This window comes from Folsomia candida, unplaced genomic scaffold, assembly GCF_002217175.1.
Source record: "Folsomia candida strain VU population unplaced genomic scaffold, ASM221717v1 Fcan01_Sc003, whole genome shotgun sequence".
NCBI classification, from domain to species: Eukaryota; Metazoa; Arthropoda; class Collembola; order Entomobryomorpha; family Isotomidae; genus Folsomia; species Folsomia candida.
The window spans coordinates 4,198,234-4,222,425 of NW_019091195.1; the positions used below are offsets into that span (position 1 = coordinate 4,198,234).

General features: G+C 38.8%; 1 protein-coding gene across 1 annotated transcript in view; it reads left to right on the plus strand.

Annotated features, from left to right (window-relative positions):
• The window catches only part of LOC110846803 (discoidin domain-containing receptor 2), a 45,220-nt gene that overhangs the window by 4,673 nt on the left and 16,355 nt on the right, over positions 1-24,192 (plus strand). Inside the window, exons 2-5 of the mRNA XM_022093643.2 lie at positions 11,474-11,772; positions 12,495-12,600; positions 22,274-22,355; positions 23,349-23,504. Of these exons, the coding sequence (XP_021949335.2) occupies positions 11,601-11,772; positions 12,495-12,600; positions 22,274-22,355; positions 23,349-23,504 (516 nt within the window). The 5' untranslated portion in view covers positions 11,474-11,600. The remainder of the gene's footprint in view (positions 1-11,473; positions 11,773-12,494; positions 12,601-22,273; positions 22,356-23,348; positions 23,505-24,192) is intronic.

Consider the following 24,192-nt stretch of genomic DNA (forward strand, 5'->3'; position numbering starts at 1 on the left):
AATCATTAATATCATCCCTGCTAATGTTGAATCGAACATTTACAAAGGCTTAACTCGGCACTATGTCAAACAGAACTCTTAGCTAGACCATCACTTCAAAACTTCAAATATTTAAATATGTATATATGTACTCAATTGTACTCACATGCGTATTTACATTAATCAAAATTTGTCAGCATTTCTTTGGCTTTGGGATTTTCCGACAATGATGCCTGAATGACAACTGGTCAGCAGATATTTTTGTAAAAAAACAACGGCTACGTACAATTTTCCAAATCCATACATGTTCCATCAAATTTCTTGCATAAGGATTCTAGATTCATATCCAACGCTAGTTCAGGAACAAGGCACGAAGAAATGTCAGCAGTTGATCAAGAATTCAAAAAGTGTTTCCAATTTCCACTCTTGTACACTGGTTTGTACTTTGTAATACATAAGATGGTGGCGAGCTGTGAGAATTGGTTGTGTCGTGGCTGGTAATTCAAAGTGGTAGAAGTGAAAGGCTTGACGGAACAAAAGGTGATTCAGCCGTCATCATCTTGTTGGATGGGAAAGCAATAATATTTTGAGGTTGACGAATTTCCAGTCACTCTCAATTCACAGCAGCGAGTGCAAATCCACGAGGGAGATGGATGTGATAGAATGCACTGCAGTGTACGTCGTGGCGTAAGAAGGCATGGGGCAGAATTTCTGTTCGGCGTGTTCTGCTGTTGTGTAATCCAATCTCTGTGGTCTTGTCTGTCTTCATCATCTGATAAGATGCTGGTTGTGGCCGACCCATTCGTGGTGTGCTATATTAATAAATACCTTTGGGATTCGTCAGGACCCTTCCCCAACTCTCGAGTGTCGGAACTAGCTGATCAAATCTAACCACAATCAACAATCTGGAGAACTATTCTCATCGTAGAGACAGATCCTTAGGAATATTGACTGACTGATATTTTTTTCTAGGCACCAGGGTTCTATGCAAAGCTTTAGTCCATTTAACATTCCAGAATGCATAAACTAATAATACGTAATATATTAGTGAGGACACGAGGCTGGTCTATGAGATAACTCTTCCAGCAGGATATTTATATTTGTGATATTAACGAAGGGGATATTTGAATGTGTGCAGTGCAAGATGCACAGAGACGAAACAGTTAATCGACGCACAGAAAGGAAGAGGGTTGAATATGAATCCGTCTGTTGGTTTCCTGACTCATATCCGTTTCTTATTTAAACACTTGGGTACAACAAACAAGTCCAACAACGATGTCTCATCTTTTGAACTGCATAAGAGGAGTACATCAGAAGACGATCGAGGAATTGGGAGAGAGTGGAAAATGCATTCAATGTCGGTCGATCATGACAGTGATTTGTGACAAAATGTTTATTTTTCATTTCATCATTGTTTAAACAAATCAAAAGCTTTGCTATCGCAGTCACACAATTTGTCTTTGATTTCGTTGGGTCCATTCCTCGTTTACTCAGACCAACCACTTGTATGTGTACATAGTCATTATTAGTTTAAAGAAGTACTAACTAGGGCATGCAATACCGGGGCTATTTTAAGACCGATCTTCGGTATTGTGGCCTTCAGTATTACCGATATTATAAGTTAAATATTATCCCATTGAAATTGGTGCAAAAAGTAATATTACTTTTTGCACCAATTTAAAGGCTATTTAGCCTTCTAATCTGTAAGGCATTAAATAAATTTGGCGAATATATTTAAGTTACACGTTACATATTTGCACAAATGAAATTATCGTAAGCATGGCGTAAATCCGCAGATGTTGAAAAAACCGAAAATGGAATCCCGTCCTTTTGCTGCCATTCTCGCCAGAGTTTCAGTTATCATTTTGGGTGGTTTTGTTAGTGGTACTGATGTTGGCTTAATGTAAAAATAAATACTTCGCGTTTTAAAGGTACATTTTTTTGTTTATTGATAATTTTATGTTTTCATATCGTTTTCCTGGTTAAATTAGAAATTGAGACTTGTGAGAACGGAAGCTTGTGCTTTTAAGGAATGGTAAAATTTTGGTAGTTTTCACAGTTTTACTCACGAGAGAAAAAGTATATAAACTCAGAAATGATTATTATTTCCAGCGTTTCATTCATCCACCATGAAAGTTGAGTAATCCTTTGTCGGCTTGATAGCATTGTTTGTTTATTTAAACGTCACATGCACATTATAAACGAAAGTCAACCCTTTCTCAGCACTGTCCTGGTTCAAGTTACAAAAGCTCAGACAGGAATATTTAATGCCGAGATTTGCCATCAACTCCATAAAAGAACGACCGGAAAAATGAGTCAATGTCATTCCCGTAGTTTTTTGTTATCAATTGCAAATACTAAAGTCTCCGTAAATTCAACATTACTTGAGCCAAGTTCAATTTTGAGCATCTCTACAAGTACCATCGGTTGCATCGGATAGCTTAAAGTGGAGCTACTGATTACCGAGCAACGTTTAGTTTCAGAGACAAGGTGTACATGTGTATATTTAGAAAATGCATCCACACCCAAACCAAATGGGTAGGGATATCCTCATCTGAAAGTGCTTTAATATCACGAACCAGTCCAAGATAAAAGAGCAAGAGTTGTAAAGTGAAAGGGAAATAATTCGGCCAGCCCTTCTAAAATTCTGTGGAGCGATAAGTCTCTAACAGACACTTGGTTTTGAAACTTTGTTATGTTCCAGTAACTCCCAAATCAACTTCTGTTAATGTCTTATGCATGTACATTTGTGTATATGAAGCAACTACTCGAAAGCAGGATACCTGTCCTATTCACCTCCTGAAACTGTTCTGACGAGAGCGTCGGACATCTCCTTCCCTTCTCTTCTCGTTATTGCTTCACCGATTCAGTTGACCAACACACCCAGTTAAATTGATTTTCTGTCAATATCAGTTCCAGCCCTGGACACACATACGTACGCACACACTCGTCCCACTAATATTTTAAATAGAGGGAGAGAATTTTTTATTTTTTATCTTATGTCTTTTATCTCGCTGGAACTAAAAGGACGGGCTGCGTGGCTGTACTTTTGCCTATGGTTGGAGTCGATAAATTAGGAATGGTTTAAATGTTAAAGTCAACCTCCAGCCCGTTTTGTGCTGACTTTAAACAGATAAATTAGGGGCATCCGTTGACACATAAAATTATCATTTCATTGTTCAGTCCACCTAAAGAGTAAGCATGATAATTTATTTATTTATAAACCATCTTACGAAATTCAAAGGTCTGACATATTTACTACCGGATTAAGAAATCTGCGAATAAATAGCTTAATTTCACCCGAATGGCAAATATGTAGCGGTGGTGGTTTGTCCGTTCCGATCCAATTAAAATGTCATACCTGTGAATTACGCAATGCTGCTGAAGGCAGTTATTTGGCTCAGGTTCCGACTGGCTGAAAGCGCCAAGCCCTGTCACTTTCCATATTAAAATACTGGATAATAAATAGCCCACCCATAAATCATCATTATACCTGAAGCACGGACATTCAATATTGCCTGTCGTCTCACATGGAATGGAAGTGAAAACGACATTGTCGAGCTCCATTACTCTCACATCGTATTTTTCACCATACCAATTTTCACTCGCCAAACACAATAGCTCGAAAGATGAAAACGTGAATGAGTTTCAGTAACCACTTCTCATTGTCTGTCATTCGTTCACATCACATAAATTTTGTTCAAGGCTTTTAATTTGCAATTTCCGTACCTCTCACAATGAGAAAGTAAAACCCAATCTTATCTCAATTTCGAACCTCTTCCGGCCATGTTACACTGACTGATTAAATTCAAATAAATATGCTTTTCAACCCAACGACTAGCGTTGCTTTGGCTGAATTATGCAGATCAGGGCTGGAAAACTTTACAACGCATGTTGTTTTGTTTTGACTCATATTTCACACAACGCTCACTCCCGTCTCTCAAGTTCAGTTGTAAAAGTTTGAATCCACAATCGTGAATCACGAATTGAGATCAGTTTTAGAGTTTCGATGCGTATGCATGTACTTATACATACGTAGACTACTAGGAATTCGATAATAGGAATGGTCGTAAAATTGTGTTTATTAGAGTTTGAAGTAAAAGAGTTTTACAAGCTGTTTTCCTCCAAAACTTGGATATCTTGTAAATAAATACTACTTGAATTCAAGATTTTCATTTGATGAGAGAAACGCATGCTACTCACTTGAATGTGCAATGTAAGTATTCTAAATGTTATCCTGTCCAAATGAATCTTGTTTACATTCCCACTTCATGCTGGCTACATTCAACACACAGCATAGTTTTCATGTAACAAACTGTTTGGCATTTTCCGCACCACAACTTCCTTCCTCGTTTCACCATCCGCATCCCACCACCACCCGCATGATGATGATGATGATGATTCACATCCATGCTCGCGTATCCTCCCAAGGAAGAAGATAAGTTGATTTGACTGAAATTGAAACATCGGCATTGGAAAACACGGCTGACATTGCACGCAAGGTTTTCACACAAGACTGGAGAAGCAAAGAAGCACTAGTGAAAAAAACACTCGGTTTGTTGGATGAAATATCTGCGGCGAAATAGGATCTTACTTATGCTTATTACGACGAGAAACGAGGTGGGTAATAAATGGGAGACTAGGCGAGACAGTTTCTCATAATTTTGCACTCCACCTCACCCCGAAATTTCAAATAAGTACGGAACACGGACAGACGGAACGAACCCCACTTCTCGTTTACCAAATTGTTTTGGGCATCCCCATTTTCGGTCTCTGCATATATTTACTTCCGACCTGCTGTTCCGCAGCTTATTGCGTATGTATAAAGGGAAAAGGCCGTTTTAGAGCGAGGGTGGGTAGTTGCATCTTATGATGTGCTCTTGACTTTTGTGAAATATTGAGCATAGTCTCCTGCCAGGAATTCAACTACTAGAATTTTCCAGGGAAAGTAAGCACCAAAAGTTTTTGACATGATGTTAAGAACCTGGATGAACAAGCAGAAGGGCGCATTCTCTCGAGTTCAAGGTGCGTTTTACGCAATTCGGTAGAAAGTGAATGTTGTGATGGGAAAACATGAACTCGTTCGTAACTCAATGAATATTGCGTACATTGCTACGCTTGCTACCATTCCAGAATAGGAAAACGAAAACAATGTGAAAGTATTGCATGGCTGGGGAAAATATGAACACAAAAAAAATCACTTTTCCACAATGGTCTGGTATAACTTCTTCCATTGATTACAAATTCAATCTGACAAGATCTAGTCTTGGCTGGTATCAGAATTTAACCATCTGAACGATGCTTCGTTATAGGTTTGAAAAAAGTTCGCCGGTGCCTTTTTAATGGAAGTAGTGTGGCCCGTTAGCATTCACTTATTGCCACAGCTTTATCGATGCATCGCGTGCTCGATTTTAGAGAACTCGTGCAAATGCATTGCAACCTTTTGGCCACAACAACGCGATGCAATCATGTTCCAGGTTCATTAAGGTGTGTCTACCTTGTACCTCGAATCCCGTTTGCCGTTTATTGATGATCCTCCTCACTCCGTTCCCAACAGCCTAATCACGTTATTCTCGTGCGGCTAAGATAGACTACAGATTCGATTGTGGTTGGGGAAGACGGGATTCACTGATATGTGTGCTGTCTGTGAGGTTGTTTCACTCTATAAAATAAGTACAAAGAACAATAGGCTCTGAGGCAATCACGGTGGTGACTAGTCCATTCCACCCAAATGCATATCCGAGAAGAGCAACAAATTGGATGCTGACTGGCTCCGCATTCATAATGGGATTCTCTTAATAGACTTGAGAAATAGGTTGAAGATGGGAATCTCTGCTATCCGGGACTCATTTATTGGATCATGAATAAGTCTGTTTTCTAAGAAATTCCAATCACCGCATGACGACGATTCTGATATTAAAAAGTGAGAATTATTTACACCTCACCACCATTTGAATGAATGCAGGAAACTTACTCAGCAGAGCTCAAAGGATTTTGCACAGTGTGATTAATGAAAAGAAATGGAATTGAAAAATGAATGGAGCATCTGACATGAGGCAAAGACGCAGAACGATGCAAATTGGAGAAATGTTTTATGTATGACACTTCTCCATTTCAAACGAGGACAGTTTTCAATAAAATTACCTCAATTGGCGACAGAATGATTTATTGCAGTCACATGGCGATTCATCACTTAAAGTGTTTCACTCTCTCTCGTTCCTCCCAGAAGAGAGAGAGAGAGAGATCTGCAAACTCGTTTTCAAATCGCAAAGTTGAAGACCTGTGGACTACTTTAACATTCGAAAGAGGTAAAAGTCACTAAAACTTTCATGGTCGTTATTGACTTGGGACTTCGCATCCAGCCTGCGAATTGCTCGTGTGCCCATATAAAAGTGCGTTCATAGATCTACGGTATCATTTTATAACCCCCCGTTGCTCGTACCTCACGTGGGTGGAAATATACGTACGCCTTTGCTCTTTGCAAATATTTACTTGCCTTGAGCTCAGACGAATCAATACAAATCCCAGAAGGATTGTTTGGGGAGAGAGAGATGATCTTTTCACGAAAATTTAATATTGCCTGCCCAACAAAAATGTGTAGCATGGATAAACGGTGCTTCCGATTCTTGTCATGTGGATTACACTATGTTTCTACCAAAGTTCGCTTGAATTATACAAATTTCGCAATTTAGGCATTTATATCTCTCTCCGAAATGTTCCACTGAACTAATTTCGAAATGGCAAAGAAAACAAACTGCTTTCTCCCGTTCGTGCGTGAAGAAGCAATGAGACTGGTACCAACTTCATCATGGCAATTAGACAAACTTGAAGCTCAAGTTTTCCGATTACACTAATTTCTACTTCTTGAACAACACGCTATACCATTTCCGCGTACGAGATAATGAAATCATGAATAGCAAAAACTTTAATCATAAATCACGACTAGGCTAATGAATCTATCTTGCTCGAAGTGTGTTATAAACACGAAATCTCGTTCCAAACAAAGTTTTTCGGTTGTTCGATAGTTTACATAGTTTTGCTGTGTGACTATCGTTGAATTTTCGAAATCAGAACCACTCCATAAATGCACCTCCGCCACTAAAGATATTCATGACAATGATTCTAAGGATAAGTACGTATGAGCAAAATTTGATTCATTCGTCACGTTCTCAAGAATCATTTAGAGATTCACGTTTTTTCCTCTCTTTGTGAATGGTGTGGCTATGTAAACTTGAATCATTGGTGTGTGGGAATCACATACGCAAGAATAGTAAAAGTGTAAATTGAAAAAAATCTCTCATCTTATTCTTCGCACGCCTTCTTCTCAGTGTCAAACCTTGTATTTGAAACGATTAGATAAAAATACTTAATAATTCATGTGTCGAAGTGAGGCCAAGGGTCGGCATGATGGTCATATTTCTTCAGTTATCAATAATAAATATTTTTTACTTGGTTCTCTTGAATTTGACAATGGTTCTCTGAATTAAGTAGTCTCATGTTTTTTAAGAACTCCATTGTCATTTAAATATGCATTATTTTATACGAGGTTTGAAAATACTGAATTACTTCATGTACAAATACTGATACAAATATATATAGAAAAAATCACATCTTGGTCTCATAAAATACACAACTGGAGCATTTTATTCGTTTCCTTTTTATTGCTCGGTATTCCAGAGAAGTAAAATTGCTGTAGCTCAAATCTCGACCAACTAATTCTATTCTACACCCAGCCCAGCACTTCTCTCCTCGGCACTCTTCTTGGATACGGAAGCAAAAATAACACGGATTTCACTTCTTTTCTGTTCTCTCGCAGAAAGTTTTCTGTATTTGAAGGAAAGTTTCCAGATTCCGTCAGGAAGGAGCTAAGGGGGAGATTTTCAACGAGCGAGTGGTTTGATGTTTGGATCGTCTTGAGCCCTGAGCGTTACGCTTCGTAGCGCAAAGAGCATTACTGCTGTTGCACTCAAAGACTTTGCTTGCTGCCTATATTCGCATTTATTAACCCATCTTTCCTTCCAAAAATACTAAAAGTGGTTTCCTTGCACCAGTAGGAGCACAATATACACGTATATCTGACGTATTACACATATTCCCACTAGTGGCACTTGGAAATTTACACAAAATCTTGACAGAAACGTACTTCTGGAGCAATAAGGATTAGTCGACAGTACTGAATTTGCAGTTTTCCAAGCCAGATGCTATGTCTCATCTAATTGTTACTATATTGTTAGACTATGGTATATGCACCTTCCCAGAAGAAGTATCCCTACGTGTGTATGTAGCAGGAGTGAATGATAATGGAGGTTGGTTGTGTTAAATAGGACTTTTGGGGATGAAATCATTTCCCGTTTCGATAATATGGTTGTTACCAACACCTACCCCACGCACCTTCACCAGTCAGTCAGCCACCTTTCTCAATTCCAAAACTATCTCGAACCAAACAAACGCACTTTTTCCTACTTTCTCCCTCGCTCTCGTATTCTCCACCACGCCAAGATTTTTTTCCCAATAAAATGGAAACCGATTGCGATATCACTACTACTTTCCAGCTAGTTGGTTGTGGTGGCACATGTAGGAAAACGCTTACTGCACCCTCGGTTTGATTTTGATTTATGGTTTGTCACTAATAATTGAGATAACCATCTTGACTCGAATAATAATAATAATATGTAGTAGAAGTTGGAATACTGTCGGTCCCTGTTACTCTGCGTATTTAATATCTGATTTGCTGCCATGAACTCGAATTATTAATTATTTCGAGATTCCAACCAAGGTGTCAAGAAAGGAAGTGAGGGCATATTGTCCGTTATCATCTGTTTTAAATATTCAAGTTTTTCAAATTACCTGCCGTGAAAGTTCTTACTTGATCGCTCTTTCACCCTTTCATTCCCTTCTGCTGAATACATGCTTGTTCCTTCGTACTTTATTCTTTGTCATGAATGAATGTGATGGAATGAATCAGATGGAAATCAAGTTGGGGAGAGATGGAAAGCTGTCTTGATAGCGGATGGTAAATGTGGTTGGTTGGTGTGATGACGGGATAAGGGAAGAAGAAGAAGAAGAAGGCACTTAGTTTCAGCTCTCTCATTCCTCCAAAACATGCACTTGCACAATGGCATTAGAAACAGTTGGCCCCACGCTAAAACGCTAATGAGACTATTACTTCCCTATTCCCCACAGTCCAACCACCACACCGCTCACTCCTCCAACTCTTTCTTTCGCCATGGAGGATACATCTCAATCCAACTTTCGCCTCAAGTTTCTCCTCAACTTTGATACAAATATCGAAGTAACTGAGTTATAAAGAGAAAGCAGTGCGTTCAACACAAGAATTTTCTTTGTGATACTCCTCAATTTCTTTATGTTCGCTCCCCCTTCACCCTGACTTCACATTGGTTGAGTTAACTACACAGTCACTGCTACTCGTGACTGCTACTGGTTCCTTCCTTCTACACTTTTTTGGTGTCTCCATCATTCTTTCTTCTTGGTGAGTTGGATGGTAGGAGTTTCTATTTCTAAATCAAATTGACATTCCCATCCCAATCCGGGACTAAATTTCCGAATATCGGGCCACGCCACAGCTACTTATCTTCACATCACATTCGTCCTTCCCCAGTAATAGACTGGCTGGCTGGGTGCTCACTGTGAGTGAGTTAGTGGGATTCGTTTGAGGGATTTTTACTAGATTTTATGTTGGGGATGAGTGAAGAGGGAGAAAACTTTCTCTGATACTTTGATCGGTTGTGTTTGGAATTGCAATTAGCTCAAGTGAACTTGATTTGTTGCATTTGAAACTCGAATTGGCACTAATGACTTATTCCTTTTGCATGGGTGACTAAAAACCAACATTGAAATGCTCACAATAACATAAAGCAAAATAAGCACCGTTCAAATCAAAATGAATAAAGCAAAATATTTTATTTCTACAGGAATCCCGATTTCTAAACGAATAGTCAGCATTTTTTATTTCCTTGCAAATGGAAGAGAACATTAAAATTTTGGTATGGTAGGCGTGACGTGATAACACAAGAACGAAATGACTTTGTTATCATAACACAAGATCCAAGAAGGCTCGACGACTGTAGCGAAAAGAATCCTGAAAATCCTCCTCGAAGCTGCGAGATTGTACTGATTTTTCTACTCGGATTACGAAATGATCCTTCTCTTTCTGTGAGCTTCCTTTCACAGCGGCAGCATTTCAGTTATTTAGATTTGGCTTATTTTCTCCATTTCGCATTTCCTCCTTCCACTCGCTCTCTGTTTCATTGGGTTGAGTACAACAGACTTTTCCTTCACGTTGAGGCTTCTGCTTTCTTCAGGAACTTTTGTATTCAGAACGCTGTATATTTGTGGCTGGTTGAACTAGCCACTCAAACTCATTATGGGCTCTAAAGCAGCGGGCGGCTAATGTATGGTTTATAAATCTGATGATTCAGAGAGTTGCATAAACCTTAATTTTATTTATGTATCATCTGGTCGGATATTTCGCATTCTTCGTATGCACGTACAGCACATGTCATTTTTTGTGCTGAGCAGACATTGGATTTGATGGTTTCTGGGGAATAAATAAGTTTGCATGTTCAAAAATATGTCTCCCTCTGCGGTTTTTTGCGAATATTTTAGGCTACGAGTATGTATGTATTATTCACCATCTCAATCTCCTTGACAAACAAAACCTATGTAGGTAAACTCCAGCGTCTATGCAGATATGTATGCACGTAGGTATCAGCAATTTCACTGGTAGTGTTAAATTTTGAAATGGGTTTATGAATGAGATTTTCCGAGAGCAACCCACCCCAAGAGTACACCACCTTCATTTCTCTTTCATTTATTAAAGCAGGATTGCCTTTGTTTCTACTTTGATAAGTTTGGTCGTGGGGGTTAGTAATTCTAATGCTCCGACCACCAACAAAGGTAAAATATAACTATGATGAAAGTGAACTCTGCTCTGTTCTGCTCGTCCGCAGCCATGAAATTAAATGTTACATTATTCATCCGCTCCGTACAGGGGCCAACTACCCCAGCAGCAACACGAACGAATTTGAATGTACCTTTCACATTGTAGCAAGGGTAGCACTGCTTTCTCCGTGTTTCACCAATGGTATAATATTTAGTTAGTAAGTGTTTTCAAATTAGAGCTCCACTCCTACCTCGAAATTATGTTGGAAATCAAAGTGCACGTAGAGCAGAAGAATGTGGCTTTGTTGTTTCAACGAATACACAATTCTCTTATGTCGACGTACATATTTTAATAAAGCCCAAAAGATTATTAATGAAAGTATGCGAAATTTTTTTGGTATGATTTATTTAGTCCGAGAGAGTTTCAAGAATATTTATATAAAAATTTAAATATGCATTTGATTACATCCTATCGCACATGGGAAATTGAACGATCAAGCACATGAGCAATTATCACTGCATATGGCAGACAAATTGCAATTCATCCATATTTACGTAGATAGTAACAATATTCAATTTGTGTCTGTTTCAGGATCAATGGAAGATTCCCGTAATGTGGAAGTGAGCCCAGCAGAAGTGTGACTGAGGAGTGCGAAGAGGGGAAAGTGTGCTTCCTGGCTCAGCAAGAAACAACAAAAGATTTGGAGGATCAGGATGTGATGGAATCCTTCTCGAAAACAGAGTCTGGTGAACCTCAAGCACGGAAACGTCGCCTTCGAAGTGCGACTAATTGCCAAGTGAGAGGAAGAATTTGGGGAAGAATGACTCCTATGCTTTGGATAGCTGCTCATTTATTCTGCCTTGTTTCCTCCATTCGTGGTCTCGACACATGTAAGTCATCGGATTTTGACATCCACGGGATTTTTGGGGATTCAAAACATATCACAACGCAATTCACTGCGAGACTTGCCTCTGATTTAATCAGCCTCAGCCAGAAAACCGTATTTATATTTATTTAACGTCGGCACGTTCTCGCACAGGCCGGATCCACCAAATTTTCTTCTCTTCTCTGTGCACCCCAGTAGGTTTTGATTTCAGATTAAAATGTCAGCATCAGTCAGCCAGCTCAGTTACTGTGTCCTTTTTCGGATCAGTTTTTTTCACGTTACATAAAACTATAGGAATGATAAAATAATAGAAAGGTGGAATTTGGGCTGGGTCGAAATGAGAAAGAAATTCCACTGACACTGACAGCACTCGAGCTTTGGACCACCTTTCCTATCCATTCTTCAAACTGGGACAAGCTCCCAACCCTCGTGGCCATTATTAAAGTTAATTATGGAGCATTACCAGTCTCACGTAGTTGTTATTTTATTCCACCTGTCAGCCCTGGAACATGTACGTGGAAAGTAAATTAAAACCTACCTCAATCACCGGTTTCGTGTCGTTTTAATTATTTCATGTTAGTCATTAGCTCTTAGCATGAAGGAAACCGACCTCAACCCCCAATCATTCTGTGATATATTCTACCCATGGCTGCTGACATGTCAGCACCTATCTCATTGTTGGCCATCTGTGTCAGCTATGTATTTATTATTTTCCCTTTTATGCAGCAAACTGTCTCGGACCTTTGGGTATGGAGAGCGGCAATATTCCTGATGAAGACCTGTCCGCCTCCAGTTCATTCGAAATCGGAAATGTGGGACCCTCAATTGGACGGTAAATTTTAATTTTACTACGTACATACATAGTATTTAGTGATGATTCAAGTTTTAAATGGCAGGCACACATCTATCGATAACTTTTATGCATTACGATCGGTAGCATTTTTATAAAGGACTGGAACTCTGCGACGGACCTGTAACACTCTTGTAAGGAATTAAACGCTATGAATAAGTCGTAGGTGCATTTGTTTATAAAGCACAACGGCCAATTCATTATCTTGTGAACAAGACATTAATTTAATTAAAATATACACAAAGAGCTATTTCCATTATAAGAATTAATGACCATTTGTTCAGATTAGTCGTCAAGTAGGTTTTATGACAACTCTGTGCTCTTCATTATTACTAGACTGAGCAGTCATCGAAAAACTACATGACCACAATAACATCTGGATGGTATGAGTCGTTATGTACATCATCTCATCATAACAAAACAGCTAGCACCCATGTATTGTCGCATTATCCTCAGAAATTTGGGTGACCCAACTGTCACGAAATAAAATACATTCAGCAAGAAGGGTTTTGTGGAAATCGCAAAGTTTTGTCCTTTCCACTATGTACCAATTGGAACATTGCATAAGATGTATACAGAAGCTATTCACATATGTAAATCCAAATGTAGACCAACTTTGTATCCGACTGAGGATGAGTGTAGTGTGTGTGTGTTGTAACATAATCCAGCACTAATCCTAAACATAAACTTTTGAGCATTCAGAAATATTTATGAGATCAGGGTACTTCTAACGTTAACTAATCCTAAGACACAATCCACAAACGGTTGATGCATATTTGCGTCGTGTGTGCTTACAGTCACCACAGTCGTGGGGAGAGTAAAGTTATCTATGAAAATAACAAAATAAGTCAGGCAAAAAAATGTACACATATACGAAAGAGAAGAAAAATGTGTCAAAAAGTCAGAAGCTAAACCCAATTTGAATGTGAGCCAGTCCATTCATGAGGTAACAATAACGCATACATGGCATGAACTCGGTGGGGGAAAGAAGCTGTACATTGACAGTTTGTGGCCTGAAAAGTGTGGTTACAGCAGGAATGTACGCAACTTCAGCTTTAACTTGCATGTTTCTGTCGTCGTCAACCTTTGGAAATATAAATGCTTAGCTACGCGCAATGTGCATATGTGGCTGCTGTAATGTGTGTACAAAAAGGCTCGAAGGATCGTCAAGGGTGTGTGTACGAGTCAAGCAGCCCTCGTATTTTGTCCTCTTACGTGACAGTTTATGCCCAAAGAAACTGTGGTAATAAGAGTTATTAGTTTATACGCGCAAGTATTTAAATGGTCTCAGCTTAAGAGAAATACACACAAATGGTTTGGCCATAAATTGGGTTTGGTGCAGATGATATCATGCATGTTGCTGCTTTGGTGTGGGTTTCCTCTCCAAGATCTCAAGAAGAAGAAGAAGAAGAACAGTTCGTCTCATCTCCCTTCAGCTGCACTTACCGAAATCTTTGGCCACATTTTGGCTGGTTGGGTTGTGTTTGAGGTTGAAAAAGTAAAAAGAATTCGAGGGGACGATGATATTTGAATACTGGTCGTGTTCACAAGCAAAATACAGTTACTTAAGTTAATTATATTAATTACTGAGTGGTGGTGAACGTACTTATGTACGAGTAGGAGACATAGCTTTTCTTCGCCTCATTACTAGCATTCAAAATATTCAGATTGGGACAGGCTTATGCACAAATGAGAAGTGGATTTTAGTGATAAAAGTCATAAAACCGGTATTATAGCGTTTATCGCCTCTCCGTTTACATAATTCCTTGCTTCTTTAAGGGAAGGAACTTTTCTTTTTATTTCGCTGAATTTTCCTCAGAAACTTGCCGGCATTTGTCTGCTTACTTTAGAGTGTGACACCGATCGGTCGGACCCGATATTTCACAAGATGAAGAGAATGCGACGACTCATCGTCTAGTTCAAATTACACAGATTTCAGGTTTACAGTCAGCGTATACGTAACCAGCCACCCCTCCCTCCGCATTTAATGATGATCCGAGTCTCTTTAATTAAATTGGGAAATCTGAGGCGTAGACTTACCAAAAGTGTGAGGCGCATTGGGGTAGCATAACAGGGATGCCAATTATTTTGGAGAAATCTCCCAGCCTCCCATAACTCATATCAACTCCTTCTACAAAACTTTATCCATTTTAAAGTCTTTCCACTTGTCGCACATGCAGAATATAAATGCTGTTACATCCAGAATATACATATGTCTGCACTACACAATTTGAAAGCAGTTCGTGCTAGTAAAACTCATTAATTATCTTCAAAGGAATTATTTAATAACTTTGGAATATTGAAACCCGCCGACTAATTAAAGAAAATTGGATTGTAAATTAAGTTTGAAGCTTCTCTTTTGGTATCAGTTCTGCTGCTGCTAAGCTTAATAATGTTTACGGGGTGGAAATAAATCTCCACTTTTAATACAAAACATGACTCGAGAAATTAAACCCTCCGAGGAGAGAGAGACAGCGTCATCGTGTTCTCAGCGATTCTTTCTTTATTTTCGTTTGTATAAATAAATCATAGGCTGAGATGAATTACAACAAGAAAGAGCATTCCAAAAATAAATAGCCCAGCTACAACAAAGTTGGTGTACAGAGTGTCTTGGTTTCATACTGTTTACATAACAAAAAGACGGATTAGAGAGTTGAAGGGGTTGAAAGCTCAGAACCCGTTGACACTTTATATAATCCCCGGTTGTCGGTCAACTAAATATTTAAAGCCTATTTGTAGCTGTCAATGTCAATTTCTCTGCAGAGGAGAAGAGGAAGAGAAATCCAGCCAGGCGGGTGATGGAATTGAGAAAGTCCCCCAGACTGAAAAGGAGTTTGGAGAAATCCGATCTCACCAATCCTTGTGTCGGCATATTACAGTCACCACTGGTGAAATGTTGAATACATGAATTTGGCATCGGAGAAACGAGCGAATCCATGTACAGAAGAAACAAATGAAGCGTATTTACTAAAAAAAATGGTAACATACTTAAATCACAGATTATTAGATAATAATTGCAAACTGATTTTCCCATGCTGCATATTTTGCGCACTAGATGTACATACATAAAGGCGTAATACATGAACAGTTAATCTATCCCGTAGTCTGACTGGAATGTATCTGGAAAATGCACTTTTAGAATATTTAGAAATAAGTAAGTAAAACTCGATCTAAATACCTCGTACATAAGTACATATCTCTTTCATTCTCAGTATCATGTTCATGTTTTCCTTTTTGGTTCAAAGTCTCCAAGGAATACATATATTTTTCTGTCTATCTTTGAAAGTGGAGAGTGACTTAAAATAGAGAGACCGATCCTTCCTTCTTTCCCAACTAATGGACAATGTGGCTTGGAAGAAACGTTAAAAGGTCCCCTTTTTAGTTTACAAAGGACGTTGCGCCACCATCTGAAACATACCCATTGTTGCCGTAATTTGGGTTATTAGTGGACGAAAAGCTCTTTAATTACCCACCAAACCGGCCACACACTCACTCTCCAGAATTAGACTTTTAAATGCAAAAATAGTCGATATTTCATTCTCCATGTGGACAGACATGGTTGAACCACCCCCAGAGAATTGAGCAGTTGGTCTTTTATTTCTCTCAAACACGTATTAACTTATACTTCGGAGGACAAAGGGGAAGGACAATGCAGTTATCCAATTGGAGATGAAACAGTTGAACGAAGCGAGTGAGTGTCATGTCATAATAATAACCGAGCCAAATGTAACAATGACTATGCCATCGCATTTGAAACATTCAAAGAAACCAGCAGCAGCAGCATTTGGCTTCGTGCGTCAGTCTCCCCCATATTCAAACCCAAACAACCCTACCACACATGCATTTTGACAGTGTTTCAGTTATCGACTTGAAACAAATGACAATTGCACCCTGCCAATATGTACTTTCTATTAAGGCAACAGTATGTGGCTCGCTGTTAATTTCATGCGGTTAGTGGAAAGAGAATCTATGTATGCCGGCTTTTATACTTTACATATATGAGTCGTGCCTGTAGACCTTTGTCTTGCATTACCTTGGTTGGTGTGCATTATTGTAAATGCGTGGATCAGGTTTCTTGTTTTTTTTCCTGTAAAGCAATTTGGACCGACAATTCAGTTTGACTGTAGAGCAACATGCTGAACTGTTGTAGGCATTCTATTCTCATATCTCAACGTGATGCCAATTAGTATTATGATTAATTAGACACGTGATGGATGCACTTCGTCAAGCTTGGTTGGTCAGCAGAGGAAAGGAAGGAAAAGGCGAAGGAGTGAAAGAGGAGACGATGGAGGGGAACGTGAATGGGCGATGCAGCAACGAAGAATTTTGATTCCTGTCGTGCCACGATATTCTTCTGGAATTTTTTCCAATAATCTTCTGATATCGAGCTGCTTAATTATAGACGATAGATAGATACACACAACCACTTTTCTTAGCTGCACACATAAATTGTTCGCCTTATGTAGTTTATCGGTGCCCACGTCGTCTAGAATTGTGACCACTCTCCCACTGAGCGTACTGACGCTTACGAGATGAAGAATCGTACAATTAATAAGTTTACTCGAGTAGCGCAATGTTGTCTCAGGCCGTATTGGATGTGAGAATTGTGAGGAGCTCTGGAATTGAATTTAAGAATAGAAGCAAGAAATATGAGAAAAGTCGCACTCTGACAGATCCAAGTATCATCCATGGCATACTAATAATGGTGAGGAGAGGGGGATCTTTTTCCAAATAGTAGTGAAGCCTATGTACGCAGAAGGTTGATTCGTTTTGAAATTTGAATGAAATATTATCGTCTCACAACCAGGCCCCTACAGTTTTAGCAAACTATCATCATAATACATACATATTCCTCCTCTTCGTGTGGACATTGCGTACTGCGTAGTTGCATGGTTGAAAGTTTTGGGAGATGAATAATCTCATCCTGCTTATCTTCCTTCTCCATGATGCAGTTGGTGAACATGAGACACAAGAAATATTGCTACTTACATATATCCAACGAAAAGAGGCGAGTATACTGTTTTTCAACTTTTATAAATTCTCAACTTTTACTTTCTCCTTGAAATATTGCAAAGTAGTTTTCCAATTCAAGAGTCAAATATATTTGGGAACAGAAGCTTGATGAAATGGACATGTTTCAAAGGAGCTCATATTAGATAAGCAAAACTTCCTTGTTCTAAACTACTGTTAACTGCATAAAGTGGCAAAAACAGGAAATAAAACTAATGGGCACCATTGCCGTCAAGGATAAAGAGCAAAAACGTCATTTATGTTTTCCACTCTCTGGCTGCCATGTCGCACAACACTTACACAGCAACTTGTTGTTTATCTAGTGTGTTCTTATTGCTTGATTTCTACTTTTCCTATTTACTGGCATATGCACACGTCGACAACATTTGCAGTTTTAAACCAGTGACTCACGAAATGGAGGACCAAGTTAATTGAGGTGATGAATGAAATTAAACATCATACTGAATTTTATGACCATACATTTGGTATTAACAGACTCTACTCCGGGCTGACTCCCTAGAGCAATATGTACATAGCAAACACGCCAAAACATGAACAATAACAATATGCAACAGCCTTAAACACGAAATACAGAAGTACTTCCAGACGTCAAGTCAGGCGCGTATTGTGCATTAATTAAGGGCAATTTATTACGTACGATGCATAACTAACGAGGAACATTGATTAATTACTTGGTATTGTTCGAACTTGGTAACTTATTAATTAATCGGGTATGAAAATGATTCTTGTGAAAGAAGTGTGAACCCTCGAAGACAACTAATTTTCTCCGAAATTGCAATATGGCATAGAACTTCGGTATTTTGCAATGCATTCCTTAAGTGGTTTCCTGTTTTAAAGTATTTAACTTTTAGAGAGAATGTTTATACTAGTCTGACAATTGAGAATATTAAATTAAGAGCTCAAACGCGTCGCAGTTTGACAGTTTTGCTAAGAAATTGCAATTCTAAATTTTTTAAAGTAAAGGTGGAGTTTTTTTTAATTTAAACCCAAACCAAAATTTTCTTGGTTTCTATAAACCATTTTGTGGAAAATATTCCTATTAATTTATCCATTTTATCATAACCAAATCCAGTAAACTCTACGATAAATTACAAGCTTAAGAAAGGCATTTTCTGATCCGATTACGAGCATTATGTTGCCTAATATGACATCATGGTTATGTTCCATGAATTTATTGAGTCGCCAGATACCCAGACTAAAATCATAAAGCGGAGATTTAACAATCACGGTCAGCATGGACAATGGGACGCAGTTCTCGGTATGGAGGAGGTCAAACGTCAGTTTATTGCGTAACTTGAAAAGTAATGGTGAACATGAGCAACAAAGTTATCTGGAAAGCATCACTTTGTGAGCCATTACTACCATCCAACTATTAGGCCAAGAAGAAGAAGAGATACCATTCCAAGGATCCTTTATGCGTCGGTCGAATCAAGCTGGTGGCGATAATTTTCAATTAGAATACTTATTATCTCATAAGAAAGAAAGGAGGGGAGCATTCCAAGGAGCAAATTCCGCCGTTTTAAGTCTACTTTCCTTGGCCTAATCCTCCCACAAATGAGCAACTTATTTGTATTCCGCAAACACTGCTCAGCTCGAGCTGATGCTCATCTATGGAGCTCTAACGGGTTCATGTGCATACGCGTTTCTTTAGAAGAAGAAGAAGGAAGCAGTCAGTGGAATTAAGAATTATTCAAGATTCTCCAGAGAAGCTGAGAGGACGAAGAAGGGAAGGAAATTAAATTTTATGTAGATGATCAATTTAATAGGCAAGCTAACTGAGTAATAATACGATTAGCCAGCTCTGTATATGGATGAGAAGAATGTTTCAAACTGATAATAGCAACAGTGCCTGGTGAGGTGTACATGCATACATATTTATACATCTCTATTATTCAACTTATGCATCCTCTACGTGAGGTGCTGACTAAAGTTTACTTAACAAAACGTAATATGAAAATGGTGTGAATTGTTCATCAAAGCTGAATAGTTTTTCCTACTTTTGAATTTAAAATGCTGGTTCTGTACTTTCTTGACAGTGCAGTGCGTGTGCCTGGCTGATTCCCAAAAGACGGAACAGGAAGTAACGCTAACTGATGAATTTATGAATAAAAATGAGCAATTAGAATCCTGGAGGATTTGCCTTGTTGTTGAAAAAGAGACAATTTCTCCACCGCTTTTGCATCGCATCGTCGTCGTCGCAAGAAAGACAAAAACGAAAACCAATGAAGTATGCAAATCGGGTGTAGGGGAGAAATAAACGGTCGACGAATGCACTCTGGAGCGTCAAATGCGTCCTCAGTCACACTGAAGACGCATTTTTACACTTTACTCGAAAACACGTTTGTTTCATTGAATAAAGGAATTTAAAATTACTGCGTAACCGATCTTTAAAAGAAATTCAATAAAAGAGTTGAATTAAAAGTGTCCATTAAAAATAAATTAAATAAGGACCCTCCTTGAGGATCTTGTGTCCTGTCACGGGGTGGTCTGCTTGGTCTGAAATAACGAGGCTCAAACCTGTCCAGTGCTACTCACCCATTGTTGCTGGACATGTCAGGAAGAAGGATTCAAACTTGTTATGAAATTACAATTCTCGGCAAAGGGCCAAGTTTAAAATGCATTCAAATTACCCATTCAAAAAAGAAGATCTATCCACCACAACCCATCTCTCTCCCTCTGCACTGCATCAAGACATACAGATAAAAAAAGCTCATTGTTCAAAAACGACCATGTTGCTGCACAAGGTTCAAATTATAATATAGACGAGACGAAACGAGAGAGTGAAATTAATGAATTATTAAACACGCCCTGTGCAAACACAAAGTGAATTTAAAATGAGTTTCCTTTGTTGGGAAGGAAAATAATGCTGTTGGTCACTGCAGTACATCTGCGGTTGAATATCATCATTTTATTATATGTGACCTGGAAATGCTGAAACTTGCGATAATTTGTGTACTACGTGCTTCAAAATGCTCTTGACTATTGATTTTTGGTGTCTCTTAACTTCTATTGCTCTTCTCCTACCACTACGTATTGTTGGGTCTTTTAAATCACAGCAAAGTTGTAGTGTAATTCCAACACCTCATTATCCAGCACTTTGGAATTCCGTTTCGGAAAACTTTCCCCGGTTTATTTATCCATTTACAAACAATTTCATTTCAAAAATTCTTTTCGCTCTGCCATGCTTCGCTGGTAATGAAAGACTGGAGTTGAAATGTTATTGTATACAGTTGTGAATGCGTTGGAAAGAAAAGTAGTGTGCACGCAATATAAACTTGTCTTGAAAATTTACGGCAAGATTTAAGTATGGATGCGACGCACAATAAGAGTAAAAATGCATTTGGTGTGTTTGACTATGTATTGTGTGTCGGGAAAGAATGAAAAGTCTCTCTCATTACAACTACCGCAACGGCTAAAGCAGTATTTATTAGCGGAAGGATAACATGGACAATGTGCTATACGAGACATGCACTTAATCTACGCTGGGTTGAACTTATTCTCATGTCTCGTGTCGTTATTCTTTATCAGCTCCGAAATTCGGTGAACTAAATCTACGCCTACCCGCAAAAAAATAGACAACCAGAATTTGGTATAAAATTCAGCCCGCATGGGTTGAACTTAAAAAAATGTGACAACTGAGGAAGACTACTTCATACAACGTATCGGCATGTTATTAAGTAGTTGCATCTCCGAATTTTGCAGTCAACTCGCATTTTTTATCTCTTACACACGACAACTATTTTCTCCACTTAATTTCAGTAAATTGACAATGTTTGAATAAGTCCAAGTTAATTTATGAAATAGATTTATCCCAAATCGCATTGCCCTCATTTGTATGCACTCTGAGACAATAACGAATCGGTTAGAGGCTTCCGCTGCATAGTCCAAATTCCAATCAGTGGAAATAAATCTGTGGGGAGCGATCAAAGTCTGTTTGCAGAGAAAAAAGTGCGAGCCGTTCGCTCAACAATTGGGGACGGGTTAGTTTAGTGACGACTCGCGAGCAGTAACTATGTTTTGAGATGGAGAGAGGAAGTGATAAATTAATGTTGGGGCAGCGACGGTGAAAGTGATATTGATCCCACAATCCGTATCTCTCTCCTCTCCTCAGTCGCAGCAGTAGGAAACGGTAGCTTTCGCACTATACGACACACTGGTGTACGAGTCTCTGTGTGTGTGAACACTCGCCGAATGGAAAACACATCTGTGTCCCTTTAGAATCCATCAATCTTGTCTTTTCTCCTGCCTCAACCCGGATGAGTACATGAAATAAAATAAAAGTGGGATTCCTCTTCCAACAACATCCAAATGTTTGCTGTTGTGACATGCTTCCTCCTCCTTTGGTGAGATAGGTGTTACGCTGAGACAAATGACAGTTCAGCAGTTTCCATCCCCCACCAGTGTCACCACAATAAGAAGACTTGGTTATCGCAAGTAATCCTCCTTCTGAAGCAGCGTCTTCTTTTTTGTAAAATTTAGGGAGTTGAGCAAGCAATTGGAAGGAACTGAAAAAGGGTGTCGTTGTTGTTGTAAATTTAAGAGAGAGCAGAGACACACTTCTTGATGTGTGTGTATGTACATTGTTTTAAGACTGAAATTATCATTGGGTTCATTTTTGTTACAGGGCTAGACAAGAGATTGCTGGAGGTGCGTGGTGTCCAAAAAATCAAGTGACATCAGATACAGATGCTGTAGAATGGCTGCAGGTAAGAAGCTAATGACACTTTTATTTTAATCTTCATTGACTAGCATGACTTTGGAGTGAAGGAACGCACATTTGCTAGGTGATGAGAACCATTAAAGAGTTGTGTCTGCTATGGAGTTTCTTAACTGTCATTTCGTCAGGGTAGGGTTTCATTGACCAAAAAGAGAGATGTGATTTTACTCAGGTAGAGTTTTGTCTGCAGTCCATGTGAATACGTATTTATCAACGCAGGCATTTAATACATGCATATGCAAAGTAAAATTAAAGCATTAAAGTTTTGAAGTATTTCATTAATAGCATAATGCAAGTAAAAAATTACTTTTTATTATTCAATATTTTCCAATAATGAATGTGACCGAATAGAATCAATAAACAGCACGAGTGTGTTTTTTTGAAATTTTGCGGACAAAGAGCTCCATTAATTTGTCATTTGAGAGAGGAATTTTCCAGCTTATCAAAAGAAACGATCGGATTCTTCTTCGATCTGTCGCCCATTCTTTTTCTCAGCCTTTCCTCGCAGTATCACTGATAAAATCTTTCGTTCACCTCGGTCGTTGAGGACGCATCACCGTATTGCATCTTAACCAAAGATCCGGAGAAATATCTACATGCACGAAATTCAAGAGGCCCGATCTGAAATAGTGTGAGAGTCGTAAAGAGAGACTTGTTCAAGATGCAATCTAGAGACGAAGGGTGAAAGAGGAATGATTGAACGAGTGAATGATATCTCTGAATTAATGGTGAGATGATATCGGTGATGACGATGACGGGGTCGCAATGAAATAAAGAATTTAAACAGCCCCGACTTTTTTTACTCTCTCTTTACTATTATCTTACTATTGGAACGCACATTTTGAACTGTAATAGAATTGTCAGATTATTTAAAATTTTAGATTTACTTATTCAATTTTGTTTTTACTAAAATCAACTTACAGTTATTTACGCGAGAAAAGTTTGGTATATGTATAAATAATTTGGTAATGGTGATTTACAGATTGACCTCCATACCGTGCACGTAATAACTGCCACCGAGACGCAGGGGAGATTTGGAAATGGTCAAGGTGTAGAATTTGCGGAAGCTTACTTGCTTTCGTACTGGAGACCTGAATTAAATAAATGGGTCCGATACCGGGATATCACGGGAAATGAGGTGAGCCTTTCTTGCGTTTCACATTTCTCTCCTTCTCTTTTACAGCCATTCCCAAGAGTCCAGACGTCCAGAGAATCTCCCGAAATGCCAAAAACGTAATCCCATCCCAAATCAAACTGCAGACAACCCGCGGCCTACTTACAACTAGAGGATTGATTGAATCTTGAGAATACAAACTCGTAAAACCACGTGCACACTACAGGAAATATGGACAAGTCGAGTTAGCTACGGGTTCCTAATTCTAGTATTTATTGTTAGAAACAATGAAATCTTGGAGCGTCTAATACATACGCAGTACCTGCATAGTCAGAAATACCACAAATGCTAAGAACAAGGCACGTCTTTGTCAATATGCTAACAAGTCTTGCATAACGACAGTGAAAGACGGTAAACATAGGGCATGCAGAGATGGAGAGAGGTGGTCGATTGTGCTTTCAGTAATTCGCCTCTACTTCAAGCAACCGTGCTTCATTTTGCATTCCACGAAACCTCGAAACGTTGTCGACTAATCCAGATCTTGGGTCAAGAGAAGTTTCTGCTTCCTTTACAAAGTAAATTCTACGCAAGAATTTCCATTCGCTTCGACTCTAGAGGTTTCTTGGATCTGGTTTCTTATCATAGTCTGGTTGGTGAATTCATACATATCTCGCTCAGTCTATAGTGGATGGATCGAAATGGAGTGGAGAAA